The 23630-nt window shown below is 33.2% G+C and overlaps 1 protein-coding gene and 1 long non-coding RNA gene across 13 annotated transcripts in view; one reads left to right on the top strand and one right to left on the bottom strand.

Annotated features, from left to right (window-relative positions):
* Window positions 1-23630, top strand: part of LOC138715586 (uncharacterized) — a 148345-nt gene that overhangs the window by 75687 nt on the left and 49028 nt on the right. The window lies entirely within an intron of this gene.
* Window positions 1-23630, bottom strand: part of LOC138715584 (CD2 antigen cytoplasmic tail-binding protein 2 homolog) — an 88025-nt gene that overhangs the window by 15468 nt on the left and 48927 nt on the right. For 10 of the 11 annotated variants that reach the window (XR_011336503.1, XR_011336502.1, XR_011336505.1 and 7 more), the window contains 3 exons: window positions 19774-19952; window positions 11111-11321; window positions 7498-7610 (listed from right to left, as the gene is read on the bottom strand). Coding sequence is in view for 4 of the 11 variants with exons in the window: in XM_069848658.1 (XP_069704759.1) it covers window positions 7498-7610; window positions 11111-11249 (252 nt within the window). In the remaining 7 variants the exon portion in view is untranslated. Of the gene's footprint in view, window positions 1-1516; window positions 2898-7497; window positions 7611-11110; window positions 11322-19773; window positions 19953-23630 lie in introns of those variants that run through there. The other variant, XR_011336501.1, reaches the window with a different exon arrangement.

Genomic DNA, 23630 nt, shown 5'->3' with positions numbered 1-23630 from the left:
TTGTTGACAACTGTATGTAGGCACTGCAGGGACTATGCGGAGCAAGAGGGAGGGTATGTACATTCCACTTCAAAGCGTTATTAGCACTAATGTTATCAGCACATATAATCACATGCTCTCCTGCACTTGGTATCAATATAACAATAAAATTATTATATTGATACCAGAGCCGCTTGTAATGTCAATTATTACTTATCACTAGAGCCCGGATGTTTAGGAACTTGAAAGAACTGTGAGGACATTAAAAATGTCCTGTCATCAATGCAGACAGTCACTGTCAAAGGCTAATGGCACTTCTTTATGATCAATCCAGAGAATTTATGCAAAAGGGAGACGAATAGCAGTAAAGCAATGATCCTATGAAGCCTAATTTTACATATATTTATTTAAAGAATACACGGACAGATGTAGATAATATGGAATTTTACATTTAAATTAATAATATTTTTTTTTAGATATTGTAACATTTTATTTTATGCTATATTAAGTTGTTTATTTAAGACATTAACAATGGAAAATTGTTTCATTATTTAGATTGTTGAAAATCATTATTAAGTTAATTTATTTTTTTTTTAGAAATTGTTCACGGAATAAAGTAAATTTCTTAATTGATATGCTAATTATATCTCTGTCAAATGGAGTATTATATTGTAGTCTACTACCAGGGACGGACGCAGGATTTTTTTTCGGGGAGGGATTTGAGGAGATAGTAAAAATGGAGTAATGAGAAATAAGTTTATATACTCACAATTTGTTTCCGAGTCACAAACATCAGTCGATTTGCTGGCATGTAAAAGAAGTCCTGAGGGGAAAAAATTCTGGCATACCGGGGACGCTGATATGACCTCTGCAATTGTGAGTGTTGTTAAATAAAACATAATTTTTTAATTTTAACATTTACAATGACTGCAATACAAGAACAATAACAGGATGACATGCACAGAAGAAGGCGACGAGGCTTCTTAGACATTTCATCCAGTACTTCATGAGCTTTTACTTCTACATTTTTATATATATATACATCAAGGCCAGTCCATTTAATCTGTCTGCTCCCATCGTGCTCCTCAAGTAAGTCTTCAAATACCGCAAAGTTGAGAACGGCCGTTCTGGTGTTGCTGTAGTTACAGGCAACATGCAGAAAAGTTTCAGCGCCTTGCGAGTGCAGGGAAAAATAATTTCATTGCACCTGTTCAAAGATGATATAAAATCAGTAGGTATTAGGTGAAGATTTTTCTGATCAAGGAAATTTCTTCTCTGCATCCTCAATTCATTGAAGAAAGACTCTGGTGATGCATCAACATCATTGGGCCACTGATCACTATAGCCTCAGTAGCAGTTTCTAAATCTTCATCTGATGCTCGCACTATGTTTTTAGGCAGCAAAGTTTGTATGGACTTTAGGATTCCCTCATGATTTAAAAACCTGTCCTTGAGCTGACTAATGAAACAGTCTCAGAAGAGAAGGAAAATTAAAAGCCTAAAATACTCTTCATGACTCTCTGTCTTGAACTATGTTTGTCTTCCTGCAGTTCTTGGAATTTAACATTTTAGCAAAGAGAATTTACATGGAAAACTCTCTAATTCCTATGTACATTCACGAATTAAAATTAATATTATTTTTGTTTCTTGTTTCGTATTTTTCTCAAAATTTCGGGAGGGGATATATCCCCTTAATCCCCCCCCTTGCATCCGTCCCTGTCTACTACATATTCTCTACTGCTAAATTTTTAGGAGCTCCAGTGTTAGTTATAATTAGGTAAAATACATTACGTTTGGGAATAAAATGTTATTAGGATCATAAAATTAAATATTATTTAATAACTTGTCAATAATACATTAACCTGAGTAGATGTAACTGTGACTGGTGACTATTTTATAGACATTTTTCATTGAATATATGCTATTTCAACACTTCTTGTATTGAATTGTTGATGGACTTCAATAATACAGATGCATAAACAAGACTGAATGAAACTTACCGCATAGAATCAGAATAGTGCCAAGTGCCCAATTTATAAAACAATTTTTTGTGTCATACTTATTATGTTATTTATTTTATTAAGCTAAGCATTCGTAAGTGTGCTTTCATTACGAAACTCGTTCATGTTATAATAATATCCATATACCACAATCAGTAAACATACATTAATATTTTGTACTTTAGTGTTTAATTTTATCGTGATTTATAAAGTTGGTAAGTATACTGCATAAACATTATTTAGTATTTACTATTTCAACACAACATTCAGAAAATACAGAAATACAAAGTATTTGTGTAATGATAAATATTTGATTTATATTAGGTTTACATTACACTTTATTACATTTGTGAAATGACTTAACTTGCAAAATATTATAATGATAATATTGAGTAAAGAATGTAGGCCCTATTTGTAATTACTACAAATCACGTTATTATTTTATTTATTTTCTAAGTTTTCCTGCAGTGAAAAAGTATCAGTGGAGTTATTTGGAACAGGACCATACACCAAGCAAGTTCTGAGGGATGTAGGAGTCGGGGTAGAGAAGTAGGGGTTCGCCAGACCCGCCGATTTCTTCTGCCCCTAGTATAGTGTTGAGTATCAGGACCCAAAATCCTTTGTCTAATCATAATTAAAGGTAGGAAGCTCGTACCAAAACACAGATTTCAGGTTGAGTGCAGCCACACACATAGATCACGCAGGCTCTATTGCACTACTTGTCTTCTGTGTATAGTATAATCTGTTCACATAACCAACTCACAGTATATCCTCAAGTGTGGAATGATGACTGTCATAACTACATTACATCAATATGCACAGTAGAGTTGTGCAGTTTAGTGAGCAGTTTTTAACATTAAATCTTCCAATCACACGAAGTTGAATGAATACTCGAAGATTCACTGGTAATCATACAAACCTATCAACAAATGGAGAAACACATTTGCTGAAAATTATGTAATTTGTATACGTAATATAGAGAACGAATATTATTTCAGGGACACTGTGCTATGAAATCTTTACTAAGGCATTCGAAAAGTAATGGTAACATAGTTACTGTTTCACACTAAATTTATTCAGGTTACTTTTGACATGATATAATTCAAATAGAGTCCCCTGCCATGTCAACAATATGTTGCCAAATCCTTGGAAGAGATGGTTGACTCCATCTGCAGCATCATTTCTGGATATCTCTGTCACTGATCCAACTAAGGCTCTTTGGATACCAACTCTTGATTGATTGCTTTGCTTCCATCCAATCTTGCAATAGTTTGGTCACCCTAGCATTACAAAAAGCTTGTAGGAGAGAAGCTTTTTGTAATGCCTAAAGCATTGAATTGCATTTTTTCCTCTTGCAACTTGGATTTTATGAAGCACCCTTGTTTGTACCTACTGAACAATTTTTAGGACTGTATTACTTACTTCTAATCAGAAATAGTGACAGTATTGATAAAATATGGTTACTTCGAGGCTTTCAATATGCTAGGGTGACCAGACGCCCTCTCTTATCCAGACATGTCCTCCTTTTTAGAACTTTGTCCAGGGTCCAGGCGGATTTTTAAAAAATCAAGAAACAGAGGATGGGAAGTACATGAGGAGATTCATTGTGTGTCTGAAGATGATTCTCATAGAAAAGTTGATATAATTGCCATCAATAGAAGAACCCAGAAAGCGATGGTCTTAGACCCTAAGACTTGCTTTGAACGAGACACAAATCAAGCACTGCAGATAAATGATTACAAGCGAGCTAAATATGTACCTTGTCTTCCATACCTCAGTGAAAAATATGGCATTTCGCTTTACAACTGGGATGTTACAGGCTTACTATTTGGAACGAGGGGTTGTTTACCAAAATTTACATGTAATATACTTAAATCCTTTCAAATTCCCTTTTATGAGGTTCAGAAGATTGTAATGGAAATTCTGAAGGCCTCTCTTCAAATTCTACACTATCATCTATATGTTAACACGTAAATTTTTGTTTTGATGTACAAATCGAATCATTATTTTGCTCGTTTCATTTCCCTTTATCTTTTATGTTTGTTAATTCCGGATCCCAGTGATCAACCTCACTTGAGGACGGATGATTTGAAAGAAATCTTAGTAGTAGTAGAAGTAGTAACTTGAATGCCTGATATTTTGAAATTATCTGATTTAACGCCTTTTTCAAGTAATTTGTCTGTAGGTGGCAGCAGCATCAATGGAATATACTCTTTGCCAACGATCATATCATAACTCTCTTTGCTAACTCTAAATAGATATTTTCTGTCCTTCTTTAATAATTATAGTTCCCTTGACTTTCATATGTAGCTAACTGTAAAATCATTATTATTAAGTTTTATCATAATTATTTTGTAATAAAAGAAATATTAACATACCTTCGGAATGTGTATTATATGTCTTTCTCGTGTTAAATTCTATCGTACCTGGTTAACATGTTTCGGCTTTGTATGGGCCTTCTTCAGAACTGGTTGTTGCTGACCTTTTGTTTTGTTTCCTGTGGGGGTGTGTTTGTATAGTGTAATGTGGAGTCAAAGATTGTGCGAGTTCTGAAATTGAGTTATGTTGAGAATTTCATTTGGATGTGTTTTTGTGTGTTTGTATATTTCGTATTGTTCTAGTGTGTTTAGTTTCTGGCTTTTTGGTTGGATGTGTAGAATTTCCATGTCTGTGTTGATCTCTTTGTAGGTGTGGTTAGCATTTGTGACGTGTTCTGCGTATGTGGACGTCTTTTGTAATTTTATTATGGCTGTGATGTGTTCTTTGTAACGTGTTTGAAATGATCTGTCTGTCTGTCCCTATGTAGAAGTTGTTGCAGGTGTTACATTTGAGTTTGTATAAGCCTGTGTGGTTGTGTGGTTAACCAGGTACGATAGAATTTAACACAAGAAAGACATATAATATACATTCCGAAGTGACATAGTGTTAAAAGTTGTGTAATCAAGATGTATGTATGCAGAAGTCCCAATAGTCATTAAAGCAAAAATGAAAAGTGTTCTTGAAACGAATTATGGGTTTAATGTGATGTGCCATATTCGAAATATACTATTAGATTCACAAAGCTGTTGTTCACTTGGTGATATAGCAAGAAATACTGTGTCATATTTCAGATTTGCTCTAGTTACGTCTTGCGATGGAGAACGAACATTTTCAAGGTACAAAAATACTATTTTTCTGAACATATTTGATATATTTTTGATACTGTATTGTATTGTATTTATTAACATTCTATGGTATTCATACATTGCTTCACAACTAGAATATGGAACAAGTCAAAAAGCTTAATATAGTCTTAATTTATAGTCAGAGTCTAGATCAAATATATACAGACGTGGTTTACAATATAGTCTACTAGTACAACACAAAGTTTCAGTATCAATTTCATGAAGCGTTATTGAATGTCATGAATTCACCTACAGAATAGAAGGTGTGAGAAATTAGGTACTTCTTTAATTTGGCCCTAAATAATCTTATGTTTTGGATTTTGATTTTTTATATCGATAGGGAGGTTATTACAACTTTTTACTGCCAAATAACACACTGAAAATGTACATTATTATTAACTGTAACAAGATTAGACACATATTATTATTACGTATTTTGTTTGTTTGTTATATGGGTAAATTATTTTATATTGAAAATTAGGAAGAATGTAAGTGCCAATTATTCTTTCTCACATAGGCTAATTGTTCATTCTGTTTATTCTGAGGCCATGAATCACTGGCACAAAGATAAGTTTGGTTACCCCTCGACTGTACATGTTTGTTTTGCTGGTGTGTTGACATTGAGAGCTGCATCACTACTGTTCATTCGGTAGATATAGGCTACAGTTCAAGCTCACGCAACTTGACAGTTTCGGTATGAACTTCTTACCTTTGATATCATAATATACTGCTCTCTTAAATTGATTGAGCATATTGGGAATTAAATCAAAGACTCTCCAAAAACATGCTATGAAATGTTTCATATAAAAATTGTATTAACTTTTTTGTTTGAAATATCTCAAAGAATAACCCCTTGAAATTAATGATATTGGTCATAATTTATTCCTTACCCAAAGTAACAGGTCTACTTTTATATTTTCATGAAAATTTCCCAGATTCTTAAAAAAAGAAGAAAAACTACCACTGCTTCTTTGGATTGTTTTTGTAAAATAAAGTATAAAACATTAAGGGGAGAGAATGGTATTTTTTGGTGAAAAATGAGTAACTTAAAAAAAAAAAAAAAAAAAATCTTTAAAATACTCTGTGATATGTGCGGAATGCATAGCATAACATTTTGTGGGTATTTGTGCCCTTATCGGATGTTGAGTCGCCATTTTTAAACTTCTGCGTTAAGGATTTTTAAATCAGTCGCCCACTTTTATTGTTGTTTCCGGTAAATTAAATTTTCAAAACAATTTTTTTTCTTTAAAATACCCTTTGATATGTGTGGAATGCATTGCATAACATTTTGTGGATGTTGAGACGTCATTTTTAAACTTTCTGCACTATGGATTTTTAAATCGCCCGCTTTTATCGGTTTCCAGTAACTTCATTTTTTTGCTACATTGCCAGACAAAAATGGATATAATTTCTGAACTATTAAAGATACATGCATGAAATTTAGAACACACATTCTTTAGACTATTAGGAAACTTTTCTCTGTAACAGAATTTTGTTAATTGATTTCATTTAAAAAATACGTCCGTTTGTTTGCAAGAAAGGAAATCAGAAAATTGTTATTAAATTTTAATTGTTTATTTTACATATGTAGGGACTAATATCAAAATTCTGTTACAGACAGTTTGTAGAACATGCTTTTGCAAATACATTGCAAAAAACTGTTTGAATCTATCTTTAAAAACGGTTTAGATACATCGGTTTTACTACAATCCTGCATTGGGTATATTTTTTTTCAAATTTGGGCCCCCAAATAATATATTTTTTTTCAAAATATTTTTATTTGGTTGAGTTGCCACAGCTATGAGCTCTCCACATACAAAAAATTAATATTTTACACCAAAAAGGAAAAAAAGTTTAAAAAAAATACCATACTCTCCCCTTAATACATGACTGGATGGAAATGCTTAAAAAATTTCTTTAACTACGAAATTTAAGAATTAACAATAACATTACTACTATGCTTAACTTTATCAGAGAAGAAACAATTTGTTTAAAAGGACTCAGAACAAACCAAATATATGACAAAAGAAAAATAACGTACATGATCTCTCCTTTCTTGTCCCTTCCCTGTAACTCATTCACTCTGTCTATTCTCTCTCTTTTCCAATAGGGAGATTATTAAAGCAATATTATCAGAATCAAGTACATTTTAACCCATCAGAAAATTAAAATATTTCTGTGCCTTGCAGAAAGACATATGTGAAGAAAGTAAAACGGTGTCAAGTCTCCTGAGCTACATAAGAAGTATAGCTACTTACAAAGATGGTGAACAATGTCATAGGAAGTTCACAAATACAATTCAAAATCAATTCTCGAAGAGTTGTAGAAATTGCCATCTGTACCATATTTACGTACGTATACAGGGTTTTTGAAGTAGCCTTGCTCTACCCACTCCTGCATCTGAGTTGTTGTATGTGGTCCATGTACGTCCGCACTCTTCTCGTCCCATTTAAATTCCCACATTACTTCTGTTAAAAGAAATGCATACATTTTATTTTATTGCTTCGTCAAATTTCGAGGTTGTCCATAGACAAAGCATACTAGAGACATGCAAATAATAAATTAAGATAATGCATTAAATACAATGTTAAGTTCAAGTAACCTCAAATTTACAACACTGAGAAATTCTGATAACAGCCAGCTTCCAGGTTATAAGGTCCATAACAAAATGTCCACAAACTAAATTGTCCAACATTTAAAGTCCTACATACAATTCGTCCATGGAATGAAAAAGCCCAACATCTATGTGGTCCACCATATTATAAAGCACATCATACGGAAAAGTCCATCATTCGAAAGGTCCAATATACAAAGCTGTTCAACAGAAATGAGTTACTAACTGTAATAATAATTAGGGCCTACATATATTACTGGTCATCCGGCAAGAGGGCGAAGGCGAGCAGTTCCCCCTAGATTCTCTCCTGAAACATGGAAAGTCTATGAATTAGTAATTAATGGCAGACAGCATACGAATAATGTGGTTGAAGAATTCCACTCTCAATTCCAACGACTTGTAGAGACACCACGTGAACATTTGGCGATTCATTAGCCATTTGCAACAACAGCAATCAGAGACAGAACATTTAGTAACAAAGGTCTTTGGTGGGCATACACATATTAGGCAACTAGTAAATAAACGGTATATCAATAATTAAACCAGAATTTTCAACATTGTTGGTAATTACCAAGATTACAAAGATAGGAATGAAATATTTCGATATCTTAGAGCGATATCATACGATTTGAAATTATATAGTGACCCTCAAGATGAACAATAGATGTATCTTTTGTATAACATAATTGAAATGACAATAAATTCCTCGGCACTTTCCTTGCAGTTTTCCTTATTGGACATTTTAGGGAAATGGACGAATTTATATGTAGACATTTTCAAACGTATGACATTTTTATGGAGAGGACTTGCTGACAGTGGACCTTTTCAGGTAAGGATATTTTTATGGCATGGACGAATTTTCTATGTGGACATTTCTAAACAAGGACATTTTCGTAGAGAGGACTTATTGCACAGTGGACCATATCTCACTTAACCAACAGCCATTCCAGTTGCCACGGATGCTACATTTTTACTATTTTCAAACTCTATATATTGAAAATGAAGTGACTTTTGTCAATTTTTATTATTAGAATCAATTTAGAAGATCACTATCATTTTACAGAAAAAAAGTTGTTGAATAATATTTATTATTATTGCAGAAAATAAAGAAAAGGTTCCGTCACAGATGTTAGAAGATTTGTGAACTCACTTCACATCTCATTAATGAAAAGTGTAAAACTCAGGTCTCTACCTCAAGCAAAATGAGATTCATTCTCATAGTGTCGATGTGAAAGCTATGCAAATCTCATGGCATCCAATTAGTTCACAAAATCATAATCGCTATATATTTTATAGGTGTTTCTTTCATGTCACGGAAGTTACACACATTTTGTCATGAATGTTACAGATGAGTTGATGTCCTTAATTTTTCAAGTTTCAAAACAACTGTGACATTTGTAACTCAAAAAAATATTCACTTGAACTCTTAATTGTTATTAACTCAAACTACTGAAAATGAATGGCAGAAAGAATGTAGTACAGAGTAAAAAGTTGATCCTGGAATTAACAGTGCAGACTTTCTAAATATTTCTTCAACAATAACTCCTTGAAAAACATACATTAACAGCTGATCTCTCTATGAGTAAGTGCTGCAAACTTTAGGGAAACAAAACAGTACCTATTACCTAGCCAAGGCAACTAAGATTCAATGCCCAAAAACTTGTCAAATATTTTCCTTTTGAAAATAAAACATTAAATCATATTAATCTACTAATTATCAACATAATGTGCGAGAGGTCCAAGAGAAAAACATACTCTTTCACAAATTATTGAACCATTTACAAGACGCCTCCCAACATAAAGATGAGATGTGGTACATGAGCACATAAGCAAGACATCGTTACTGTTAATACTATATTATTATTATTATTATTATTATTATTATTATTATTATTATTATTATTATTATTATTATTATTATTATTATATTTTATACTGAAGCTTTTGATCGAAAAACATAGAGAATTTAATATTGAAACCCACCTGGCATTTATTGATATGAAAAAAGACTTCGACAGAGTAGATAGAAACAAATTATTAAATATTTTAGCACATGATGGTATTCCAAATCAATAAATAACAGCTATTTACAATATTTATAATAATAATTATATACAGGTTAGGATTGAAAACAAATATTCAGAATGGAAACGCATAAATCAAGTGGTGAGACAAGGTTGTAGTTTATCTCCTCTATTATTTATAATATACATGAATCACATTATTAAGGAATGGAGATTGAAACCACATGGAAGTATACCGATAAGACGTTTGTCCCAAATGGATACCTTATTATTTGCTGCTGATATTGTGTTTATGGCAACTTCAGAAAATAATTTACAACATTTGGTTTACAACTTTAATCAAATGGCACAAAGTTTCAATACGGAAATTTCAACTGACAAGTCTAAAGTGATGACTTTATTAGGAAAGGAATGACAAGTCTAAAGTGATGACTTTATTAGGAAAGGAATCAGTCTGTAGCAAAATTTGCATCAATAATAAGATCATCAAACAAGTTAAAAATTTTAGATATCTCGGCTACCAAATTTCATATGAATAAGAAAAAGATTTGAATGAGAAAATTATTAAATTCAACAGAGCAATGGGGATAATTAATCAGATATTCAAACCAACCTTAGTACAAAAACACACGCTCACCAGAATTTATAAAACATTGGCCAGACCTATACTCTGTTTTGGTAGTGAAGCTTGGACGATTCGTAATATTGATTCACAAAGATTAACGGCAGCAGAAATGAGATTTATGCGTCATACAGCGGGATACACGAGAATGGATCACATTAGAAATTTTGACATTATGAAAGAACTGCAGATTGAACCGATTACAGAATACCTACAGAAATACAGACAAAACTGGAGATCACATGTCATCTGAATGCCTCGTTCTAGAATTCCACGCCAAATTTTAAATTACCATCCTGTGGGCAAGAGATCCTTGGGCAGGCCGTTCAACCGTTGGCAAGAGACCGTAATGGGCCACTAGGTCCAATACAAGCAAAGATGATGATGATTATTATTACTTCTATAGTACATGGCATTGTGATTTTACCCTCTTTGGTGATATCTGGTATTAATTGGCAACACTGAAGAGACAGCCAAATTAGTCCTTTAGGAACTGCTCTTACATGATCCTCACTATGATATATGCTGTTTTTTTTTTTTTAATTAGTGCCTCTAAACGTTTCCAACAGATCTTAAGTACTGACAGCAGTTACAGCAGTTAAACAAAAGAAAACACATGCACACTCACATGTGGATGTATATATACACCATCACTATCACTCTACTATCATTATAAATTTGACTGCCTGATTACAGCATTATAATTACCTTCGCTTTCTTTGTGTGCACTTCTGGATGTATCATCAACTCTATTTCCATTTTCTTCTCCTGTACCAGCACTAGATACTCCTTCCTTTTTCTTTTCAAATCTTGCTTTTTCCTTTTCGTCAAAGTCTTCAGCATACATATCCAATGCATCATCATAATTTATTGCTCATCTACTCTCTTTCTTGACATTTTTACGTTCTGAATCCTCAATCTGAAATGGACATAAATGCAATAAATAATAATTACAAGTTACTAAAATTCTAAAAATAATTAAAAAATTATGTTTTATTTAACAACACTCACAAATGCTGAGGTTATATCAGGACCACTGGTGTACTGAAATTTTGTCCCACAAGAGTTCTTTTACATGCCAGTAAATCTACTGACATGAGCCTACTGCATTTAAGCAACATCAGGCACAGAAAACCAGCACTCTACCGACTATGTCACCAGGTCGACTCTTAAAGTAATTAAAAAATGTATTTTTCAACTAAAATTCTTCCAATGTATTGTTTTATTTTAATTGACAGAGTTAAGGACATTCATCCTTCTTTTCCACTCAATCAGTATGATATAAAATTAGTACATTGCTATAAACAAAACATAATATAATATAATATAATATAATATAATATATAATATAATAGCTACATAATACATCATTAATGTAAAACAATAAAAACAGTTTCTTTTGTCATCCCAAAATACCAATAATAATAATAATAATAATAATAATAATAATAATAATAATAATAATAATAATAATAATAATACTCATTATTAGACCTACAATATAATGAAATGATTAAACTCAATTATGATTATGATATCTTCAATTTGACTATGTTCGTAAGAAATTGCTTAGCCTATTCTTGAAAGTAGTTATTGTCTGGTAGTCCCTAATATTCTGAGTAGAGAATTCCATTGACGAGGGACTGAGAGAGTGAAAGAGGATGAATAGTAATAATAAAAATAATAATGGTTTTATTTAACCAGGCAGAGTTAAGGCCATAAAGCCTTCTCTAACACTGAACTCAACACTTTATGACAGGAATTGCTAGGATTTGGCTCTCCTGTGACCTGTGGCAGTGACTAGACGACCAAAAGTGCCTATAATCAGAAATAGAGCTCGGATTTCTATTACTAAAAACTCTGGAAATATGTATGCACATATGCCATAAGAATACTAAAATATGGTAAAGAAAAACTGGAAATATGACGCAAAACAAATTAAATATAGTCTAAAAATTACTTTAAAAACTCTGTATTGGCTATTCTGCAAAATTGTTTTTGTGAATATTAACTCCTTGTACTGTCCATAGCAAACTGTTCAGCCTATAAAAATAGCAGGGGTAAAAGACGGGTGAAAAATATCCAACATCTGTCCTCTGCGTGACTAATTTTATTACAGCTATGTTAACAGGGTCACTGACTGTTATGGCAACAGGGTGAAGAGATGAAGGTGAGACCGATCAGCAACAATTTGACCATAATCCTAACATCCTTTTGTCCTTTGTGTTTTGACAACTTATTGCTGGCGAATCCAATTACCTTCAAACTTCATTTAACCACAAAATATTTCTTAGGGAAATAAATCCAAATAAATAGCCAAATGTAAATAAAATCTCTTGCCATTATTGACACAAAACATGTTTGGAGAACTGTTAAGATTGTTGTAATATAACTAAAAATATGCTTTTCTGCCATTTTTGATCAAATATGACTTAATGGTAAAATAAGGATTTTTATAAACAATAAACAATGATTTTTGGAGGAACTAAAAAACTGAACGGAAACTCAAAACACAATCTGGCTTCTTCCAGGATATTTATAAATTACAAAGTAAATACAATGTACAAACAACTGATAATATAGAAAAGCTTCTACTCTCAGTATAGCCACTCTCTTAGCCTGAAATTAAATGTGAAAATGATCTGATACAATACATCACTGCAAAATGTGACGTCGACCAATCAGTATTAAAATCACTAGCTGTTGAAAGCATATGTACAAGATATCCAATATCTGAATGGCTTCATATTTATACAGATGGATCTCTGCTTGATAAACATAGTAATGCTGGAGCATGAATCTAAGTGACATTTTTAGCTCTCACATATCTTTTGGAATACTGTCCACTCATTATGATGGTGAATTAGAAGCCCTGAAACAGATTTATCATCACATACATAAATTTAACAAAGTGGTTATACTTAGTGATTGTAAATCTGGACTCCAAGCACTAACATCAAGTCCTCCAGAAAACAGACAAGGAAGAGAAATTCTTTCTGCTCTTAAAATGCTACAAGGGTGCGTAAAGAGCTAGTTTTTCAATGGATACCCTCACACTGTGGAATAGTAGATAATGAGAAAGCTGACTTCCTGGCCAAAAAAGGAACAAACATCAGACAAACTCAAAATAATACAATCTCTTTTCATGCCTCAAAAGTCAGGATCAAACACATAGTCCAGTCCTTTTGTAAACAGGAATTCCTCAAGAAAAGCGAAGGCAAACATTGGAATATTCTGCTAGACAGTAATAATATCCCAGATTTACCACGAAAAAAAGGCTGTTGCTATATTTCGCGTAACAACTGAACATGATTGTCTCGCCTCTCATCTACATCGAATTAATATCTACCAGCATTCACAGTGCACCCTCTGTAGAAATCAGAACTCCATCATGGATAAAGAACATTTGCTACAATGCCCAGCAATAAAGAAATTAGATGCTGATTTACCATTGCAGCTCACCAAATACTATTGGCACACCTGCAGGAGAATGGAAGAAATCTAAGATCCTTAGTATTGGTCAACACCAACAACATAATCAATAAACACTGTGATATGTTTAGAAAAGCTAGAAATATGTTTAATTTAACTTAAGCTTATAAAAAGAGAATGGGATAAAAATATGACATGTCACAGAAATCCAATCCCTATTCATAAATACTAAGCACTGAGTTATGCATATAGCTTGGCATTATTATGGTTGAGAGGTACAACATTTCAGAATCTTCTTTTCAGGAGGTGTGAGATGAATCTGATGTTTTATTCCCAGACAGCTAGAGCACAAACTTTCCAATCCAGGCAATCTAAGTAAAATTTGTAATGACCAATGATGATGATGTATCAAGTTTTTCCAGAATATTCCCCTTTTCTGTGCTGTCATTCGACCACTGCTTCATAACTGACACAATCATCCTTATGGTTATTGCAGAAATCAATGGAAATCTACTGCATTGTACCCATCATTTTTCCAGGAGACCAATGCCATGATATTTTTGTGATAAATGGTCTATGGAACAAATAACTGAAGAAATCCCTGGTAGCTAGCACTACCTGAGTTGTCAGTTATGGTACATTGAGAAACACAAAGTGAACCTACTTTACACTACATACATTAAAGCCTCTTTTACACAGTGACAGCTCTCTCGTGAGAGTTGCTATAGTTCACTCTCATGATGGGAAGTGTTTAATCAATCAATTATCTTAATGTATCCAGCTGTTTGCTGACAACATAAAGTCCACTGTAGTAAATTCAGTTTTTGTTTTTCACGAGAAATGAGGGTATTTTGATCGGTGTTCATTATAGATGCCTGTTGCTAGTAGCCAGAGTTGAGGTGTAGTCAATATATACTGCAGGGCTGTGTCTTCTGCAACTGGTACTGATGATTTTAATTTACTTCTTTTGTGGTTTATGGATGGACAGTATAGAAGAATGTGTTCCAGATCTTCATCATGATTATTATACCACAGGCAAGTAGGATTATCAGAAATGTGAAATTGGTGTAGGTACAATTGAGTGACAATTTGACCTGTTCTGGCTCTTGTTAAAAATGTTTGAACATATCTGGGCAAGTTTTTGTACATTTCCAGGTCATTTGGTTTCTTCTGTACAGACTGTAAAATTTTTCCTTTGTCAGAAGAGAGCCAATTGTTGATCCATAGGTTTGTAAAATGAGACTTTACTGAAGCAAAAGCACTGGATAGAGATATCACTTGAAGAGGTCTTGGTTGCAAATATGTTGCCTGTTTTGCAATATTATCGACTTTCTCGTTTCCAGGTATACCACAATGACTAGGTATCCATTGAAATGTTATTTCCGTTTGGAATTCTATTGGAAGTGTTTACATGAGACTCAGAATGAGACCATACTATCATAAGAAAATGTTAGAAGTGGGAATAGTTGAAGCCATGGCCAGAATTGTTAAATTAAGGGGGAAAAAAAATTAACATTTAAAATTTTTTTAAACTTTATGAAAGTATGGTTCATTCTGCTTAATTTGGTGTTCGGTTTATGAAAATATTCAAATATTAGCTATTTAAAATATTTTTTTAAAAATATTAGTGTATTTGTGTTTTAGAGAAAAAATTTACCACTTTTCACAAAAAAATTATTATCTCAGGAACTAATTGTCTTAGAAGACTGTGGTTTGACTTGTTTAATAGTAAAATTAATGCTTCGTGAGCCTGTGTTTCAAGATTTTTCCCATTCTGATGAACTCACAATATTAATGAATCATTTAATAACGTTGTTTGGCACTGAGTCCCAATTTTTTTATTTTTTTTTTTATTTTTTTATTGGGTTATTTTACGATGCTGTATCAACATCTAGGTTATTTAGCGTCTGAATGAAATGAAGGTGATAATGCTGGTGAAATGAGTCCGGGGTCCAGCACCGAAAGTTACCCAGCATTTGCTCGTATTGGGTTGAGGGAAAACCCCGGGAAAAAAACCTCAACCAGGTAACTTGCCCCGACCGGGATTCGAACCCGGGCCACCTGGTTTCGCGGCCAGACGCGCTGACCATTACTCCACAGGTGTGGACACTGAGTCCCAAAAAAATGTGTCTGTTGGTATGTCAACGTTGGAATTTAGTATACTAGATGCTGTACTCACATTTAATGATGGATACATTGCAAGAATACAGGCATCGAAGGATCTAGATATTCAAATAGGATATAATACCTCAAAAAACATGGCTAACTTGGACACATTGCGAATAATGGTAACAAACACAACCAAAGGGGCAAGATCCAAGAGAAGGAGGGCAGTATTAGTTGAGCAGGATAGAGAAGAAGACGAGGACCACCAACCAGAAGGGTTTTAAAATATTTTTTTCTGTAATAGGTGAATTTTTATAGAAATTTTTACTTCAAACATGATTTACTTAAAACTACATTTTTCAACATAAATGACCTGTTTTCTCAGAAACTACTAGGTCTATCTGCATGAAATTTTTACGATACATTTCAGGTAACAATGTGATGATATGGAATTCCTTTGATTGAGTTTGCTATAATAGCTTATTAAAAAATAATAATAATAATAAAAATAAATAAAATGTCTAATTCTTGTTTTTAATTTTATAAGTTTATAAAAAAAATATTGTTTTTCTATTAGATATTTTATCATCAAAACGAATCAGTGCACTCAGAAGGAATGCATAAACATCCTGTAAAATATCACATTTCTATACCTAGTATGTTCTGTGATAACGGGTCATTAATATAGCTGTTTTAACATTAGTGAGATAGGGCTTGATGACTCCCTTTAATAAAAGTGAAAAAATAAAAATAAGAAACGGAAAAGAAAAGTGTGGATTAGAAAGTGGATAGGGAGAAGTGAGAATTGTGCTTGATGCTTTCAGCACTCTTATGTTAGAGGTGGCAAATAAAGATTCAAAATCGCTTTGCAATTTCGTTGAAAATTTTCAGTTTATAGTAATTTACAGCAGCAAATTGTATTATACACCATATTAGTATGGTGTATGGTTTAACCTCTTCCCTTACTATTTATTTTACCAGTTTTGTGAAAAAAAAGTGTCATTTTTTTTATTTTCGTAAAGAGGTCATTTAATATTGCAGAATCACTGTACATCACTAATTTTCTTACATACTTAAAAAATCACTATGAAGTAGACAATGGGACTCAAACGAGTTAACTCGGGTTAATAAATTTTGACACATGTTAGCAACCCGAGTTAACTCAGGATAATAAGGGAAGTGGTTAATACATTAAGAGAGAGAGAAATAAATCGTCCGGCCTTAATTAAGGATGACCACAAGGATCCGGAAATTAATAGCAAATAAAAATATAATTAATTAAATATGAGTATTGTTATAAAAATAAAATGTAATAATTAAGCACCACTGATTATCAATTATAAAATAAAATCTTAGAAAATTACTTTAAAATTATACTTATAAATAAAAGATTTTATTTAAAATTACCATATCCTTAATTAAGGCCTTCTGAGTGGTATAAATGAAATTGTATAATCTGCAGGGAATCTTTAAGAATTTGCGAGATGATTTATTTGAATTTCAAAAGATATTAGTAATTGTTTTAAAAAATTATATGTAAATTTTGGTAAAGTACTCCGAGCACCAAAAAATAAATGTCACTGACCAATTGAAGAGAGGGATGTTATACTTGGCACTAAGGTAGGGAATACAAGGTTCATTAGTAAATGAGGACCATTTTTGCAAAACTTGCTAACTGCAAAATTTGCAAAATTGAGATTTTGATGGATTTGTTAATACAAGGCAGATCTCTACATGATGTTCAAAGCATCTTAGTAAAATTGGGTTATTTCTCTTCATTGTAGTGTGTCAAAGTGTGATCGTTTTTTCAAAACTTGCTTTCTGCTATAAGTGAGACATACAGCAAAACGTGCTTACTATAGTGTTTTGTCTCTCCTGTAAAATTTAGTTTTTTTCAGTTAGCAAAAACGGTCCTCAAATGTTCTTGTATAGTATTGTGGAATATAAAGTTACAACTCTACTGTTGTAAATATGGAGTAATAAAGTACAAATGTACAAGAAATCTTTGTCACTAATAACTAGAGCTAGGATTTATATTAGTAAGAGTTAAGAATGATGCCGAGTATAGTTGAGTCGATGTGATGCCAGTTAAGAAGGTTTTAAGCCTGGTTGACAAGACTCGAAATGCAAGAAAAGTCACAAGGACTAGACAACGCAGCTTTTAAACCCCCTGCTGTTTTGTAAGTGGTGGTTAAGAGGATTAAAGATCCTTAGTGCTAACTAATGGAAGTACTGAATGACAAGAATGGCAAATATAAGGACTGGGGAGCATGGCTTGTATGTTTATAAACTATACCGACTAAAAATATTAGCTTTTAATACATACGAATCCTAGCTCTAATAATAACTATTAGTTACAGCTCAATAAACTTGTAATGTATTAGACCATACTTTTGTAGAATAGGGTCCATGTTGGATGCTGGCTGAAAGCTGGTCTCTTCATTGCACTTTTGGTCGCCCAGATCTCTCTCTTCCCACAAGGATTGTAGTGAAATAGCCTCTGAGGCAGCCTGTTATTGGGCATCCGTGATACATGTTCATACCCGTTGTTTCTGTATGTTGATATGGTACCAGTGATGGCAGTTATGTTTAATTCATTCCTGATGTAGACATTCCATTTGTGATCATATAAAGTATATCCAACCAAAGGCCTTAGGAGTTCTCATTTCTGCACTTTTATTCTTTGAAGTTGCCAAAATGTTAAGGTTCATGTTTCTGAGCTGTATTACAAAGTTGGAATTGCCATGAATTTATAACATTTCAGAATTGTCTCTGGCAGACATTTTTAATAATGTCTTACTAATAAAAACTCTTATACAGACGTTTAACTGTCTTATACTTACACAATGATAGCTCGTTTATAAGTAGTGTGTAAATTTCTTACTAATAATCACTACATACATAATGTATAACAGTACAACTGTTTACATAACTATGTCATAGTTTCGTCATTACTTCATTACAAAAGGTGATAGAATAATAAAATTGTGGTTCTCTATTGCATCCAATAGTGAGCGCTAGTGTGCCATGCTAAGTATTGATAGTAAAACTGGACCTAGTCGATTACCACACTATATTTTGGTCAAAGAGTATGAGCTACAGCAATATTATTCTAATTCTTCTGTGCTCTTTGGTTTGTTCTTCTGTAGTTACATGGCAACCATCATCATAAAATGACACTCTATACAAACAGCTGATATTTGGGGCTAAGAGGGATGAAGTTACAGAAGAATGGAGAAAGTTACACAACATAGAACTGCACGCATTGTATTCTTCACCTGACATAATTAGGAACATTAAATCCAGACGTTTGAGATGGGCAGGGCATGTAGCACATATGGAAGAATCCAGAAGTGCATATAGTGTTCATTGGGAGGCCGGAGGGAAAAAGACCTTTAGGGAGGCTGAGACGTAGATGGGAAGATATTATTAAAATGGATTTGAGGGAGGTGGGATATGATGATAGAGAATGGATTAATCTTGCTCAGGATAGGAACCAATGGCGGGCTTATGTGAGGGTGGCAATGAACCTCTGGGTTCCTTAAAAGCCAGTAAGTATACAAACAGCTGTTGGAGGGGTGCCCATTTTTTTTTATCTCTGTACAACATTTAAACAAGGGATTTCGTGTACATAACTACTGCAAAGCAATTCCCATGTATAGTTACAGGCTTCTTATACATCCAACACTTATGCATGATTTATTAGTAACGTTTTACTGTCCCAACTCTACATAAGTTTCGTATAAAAACTATATATGGTTTATTAGTAAGACCATATATCTCTGAAATTTATGTAAGAAAGCCATTATAGATATTTATCTAAATGAACTTACCAACTTCGATATATGTTCATAGCTTTCCTGGTAAATATCCATGTTACCAGTTTCGGTAAGGAGACGATTAGCCAGTTCTGTCAAATCCGTTACCTGCTGCTGGTTTCCCTGCTGACCATCATCTTGTCCAGCTTTCTTTCGCCTCCATCACTCTGATGCTGACATAGTTTTGTTGCCTCCTGAGGAAGTAACAGTTCTAATTTTTATTTTGCATTAAAAAATTTAAAAGACCATAAATTAATGAAGAATAATAAACACATCTACCTCTGATTGCAGTTCTGGCTGATATGTACATCTATTATCAGGCAGTACATCACTTGATGATATGTATCAGAGACAGATTAATTGTTTGTATACATCTGAAGTCTGATTAGTGTAATATGTAACTAGTCAGCGATGTATGCAATGGCCTAGTTGCCTCATGAGTGATACTTTATGGTGTCACTTATGAGATTCAGACCTGTCTTCGGACAGTTGACTAAACAACAACAATAAGCAGATCAGTATTAAGATATAGAGATTGTATAGATTGTTTAAGAAGTAGGAGGAAAAGAGGAAAGATTGGAAAAAATTGGATTTGGACTGATAGATCTGCCCTTGGGCAGACAATTACGAATGAATGAAATAAACAGATACATAGAAATTGAAAATAAGGACTGCATTAATAAACAAGGCAAAAGAAAATATAGTAATGAATTATCTGCATTATACAAAATGAATTCAAACATGATTTGAGAATATCTTAGAGAGAGAAAAGTGCCGCTTTAAGAAGAGCACAAGTTGTATACGCAATATTGTAAAAGAACGACTTTTATCACCATATATCATATTTTGTTGGTTGTGAGAAAGCTTAAGGTAACATGAACAGTAAGTTATTAATAGGCCTAGGCGACTTTTAAAAAATTTACAAAATAATATTCCCAATAATTCTGAGAAACGACATATAAATAAGTTAAAAACAGGAAAACAGAAGTCCGTAAGGAATTTAAGAATAGCATGATAATAGCAAGATTTCAGAACCAATAAAAATGAAAAGAAAAATGTGACTGAATTGTGATCTACAACGGATATAAATGTTACAAATCTTGATTACACAACTTTTAACACTGTATCAATTCGGAATATGTATGATAAGAACTTTCGTGTGTTAAATTTTAACGTATCTTGTAACATGTTTCGATCTATTTTCGGTCATCTTCGGAACTGGTCATTGTTGGTCTTGGCGCCTCTTGTTTCCTGTGTGGGTGCGTTCGTAGTGTAGAGTCAAAGAGTGTATGTGTTTTGAAATTGAGTTGTGTGTTGAAAATATCGTTGGGGTGTGTTTTAGGCATTCGTGGTTAAAATGTAAGTGGTGTGATGTTTTTATGGCTTTTATCCATTCCGATCTATATTTGTGTATTAAATGACTTGTATTATCTTGATTATACATCTTGATTACACAACTTTTAACACGAACGCACCCACACAGGAAACAAGAGGCGCCAAGACCAACAACGAGCAGTTCCGAAGATGACCGAAAATAGGTCGAAACATGTTAACAAGGTACGTTAAAATTTAACACAAGAAAGTTCTTATCATACATATTCCGAAGGATATTAATGCTTATTATATGAAAGAGAATACAGCACATAGAATTATATTCATGAACAATACAATTAATACAATATTGTATGATGTTACTCTTACGAAATTATGGAAAAATTTAAGATCATAACACATTATATAACTACTGTACCACTTGTCTGGCTTATAGGTCTAATATTACGACCTTTTATAACTTTCACTGTATTAAGATTCCAATTCGAAATTGTTGTAAATATGATGATATCTGTGACAATTTATGAAAAATACCATACTCTGGTGCTGGTGTGATGTGCATGATCAGAATGAGCGAAGATATGAACACCTCAACAGAAATTGTTCTGCGTTCTTTCACTGATGGAAGTGAAATCCGTGAAGTGTAGGCAATGTGCATTTCGGAATGAATTTAATTTTAAGCATCACAAAGATGTTTCTACCTAGATGTGAGCAAATTAAATGAGACAAACAATTACGAGAAATGGGCTTTATTGTGATAGTAAAAGGACGGTGTTTGAGGAAAAAGTGGAAAGAATTCATCTTTGCAAGAAGCCTGAGGAAGTCGATTTGAGCCGAAGCATTCACTTGTCCCCATGTTCACTGGATCTTACTCATCTGAATTTTTTCCTGTGAAATTTTGTGAAGGACCAAGTGTATCATGTACCTCAGGATAACTTCAACGATTTGTGACACAAAATTCGTCAAGCTATCGACAGCACAAATGTTTCTGAATATCTGGTTGGAGGTGGAGTGCAGGTTGGACATCTGCCATGCCACTGTGGGGGAGTTTGCACATATGAAGAGGAGGATTCCAAAGTGTCCTAAGTCTTTTTTTTTAAGATTTTAACTTGCTTTATTCAAGCTTTAATTAATCCTTTTCAAGCCTATATAGGCTATAACCACAGTCTAGTATATACAGTCACGAAGCTTGAGTTGTTGTGGGTACTAGCCTAGATCATATATACTAACAGATAGCTCTTTTATATAGGCTTTAGGGTTTGCAGTCGAGGCCGGCTTGATGTAGTTCAATAATCGTCAACAGATGGCACAATGACCAACACCATCACGAGACACGAACTCTGAACCGGTCTGGTCGGTCTAAATCGATTATTTCTTGCCTACGAGATATTCTCGTAAGCAACGGTATGTACTGTCGACAACTGATGACCATGGATAAATATTATTGGCCTATATGACCTAGGCAAGTTCGGAACGAGGGAGTTCTAATTATAGTTGTCACGTGGGCGAAGCGGAGAGATAAGATAAAGTACGCCTTTGTATTGAATAGAATACAATGCAGAGTCTCGCGCAAAGCCAATCTACCTAGAATTTTTAGACCATGTTATAAAGTTATCGATGGGCTAAATTATGATTCGTTATCTCTTCTGTTTTTATATATTTGTCGTGAATATTATTTATATTATCAACTGAGTGTATAACATAATTTATCCGTTAATTGATATTTCACTAATGATAAATCCAAAGAACAATGGGAAATAAGGGACTAAACACTGAAAAATAAATAAAATAAGAGAATTTGACGTTCATAATTATAATGTTGTCGGAGTTTTGTTATACTTTACTTTGAATTATTTTAATTTGCACCACAAAAACTTATGAAAATTAATGTTAACATTACCTATTTAGTTATGATAGTAGTATATTGGAAAATTTGTGCATATAGCCTGATTACAATATATAAGTAATCCTATCCTAACCTAACCAATGGTAGTCGTGTTTATTTCAGACTTGTTCGTATAATTATACAAAAACAAGAATAATCTAGTTTGCAGCCTGTGATATTGTCTCGTTTACAGTATTATATAATATACATATTACGATATTTACTAGGTACTTTAACAATATATAGTTAATAATATTATAAAATATACAGGCCTAATCCATTACCAAGAAATAGCCCTTCCCTCACATGTTCAATACTGTTTACCTCAAAAGGCCTTCAAACCTTAAAAACTATTAGAAACTGGATTCAAATAGTCATGTTGATGTAGGCCTACAACATTACATTTTTTGTCACTACTCCTGATCCCATTCTAACAGTTTCAGGTTTTGTAATTTGTAACTTTATTTCAATAGGTTATTTTACGACGCTTTATCAACAGCTTAGATTATTTAGCGTCTGAATGAGATGAAGGTGATAATGCCGGTGAAATGAGTTCGGGGTCCAACACCGAAAGTTACCCAGCATTTGCCCATGTTGGGTTGAGGGAAAACCCCGGAAAAAACCTCAACCAGGTAACTTGTCCCGACCGGGAATC

This window comes from Periplaneta americana, chromosome 15 (assembly GCF_040183065.1).
Source record: "Periplaneta americana isolate PAMFEO1 chromosome 15, P.americana_PAMFEO1_priV1, whole genome shotgun sequence".
NCBI lineage: Eukaryota > Metazoa > Arthropoda > Insecta > Blattodea > Blattidae > Periplaneta > Periplaneta americana.
Note: the sequence above shows the minus strand (reverse complement) of the source record. Positions and strands in the feature narration are given on the sequence as shown.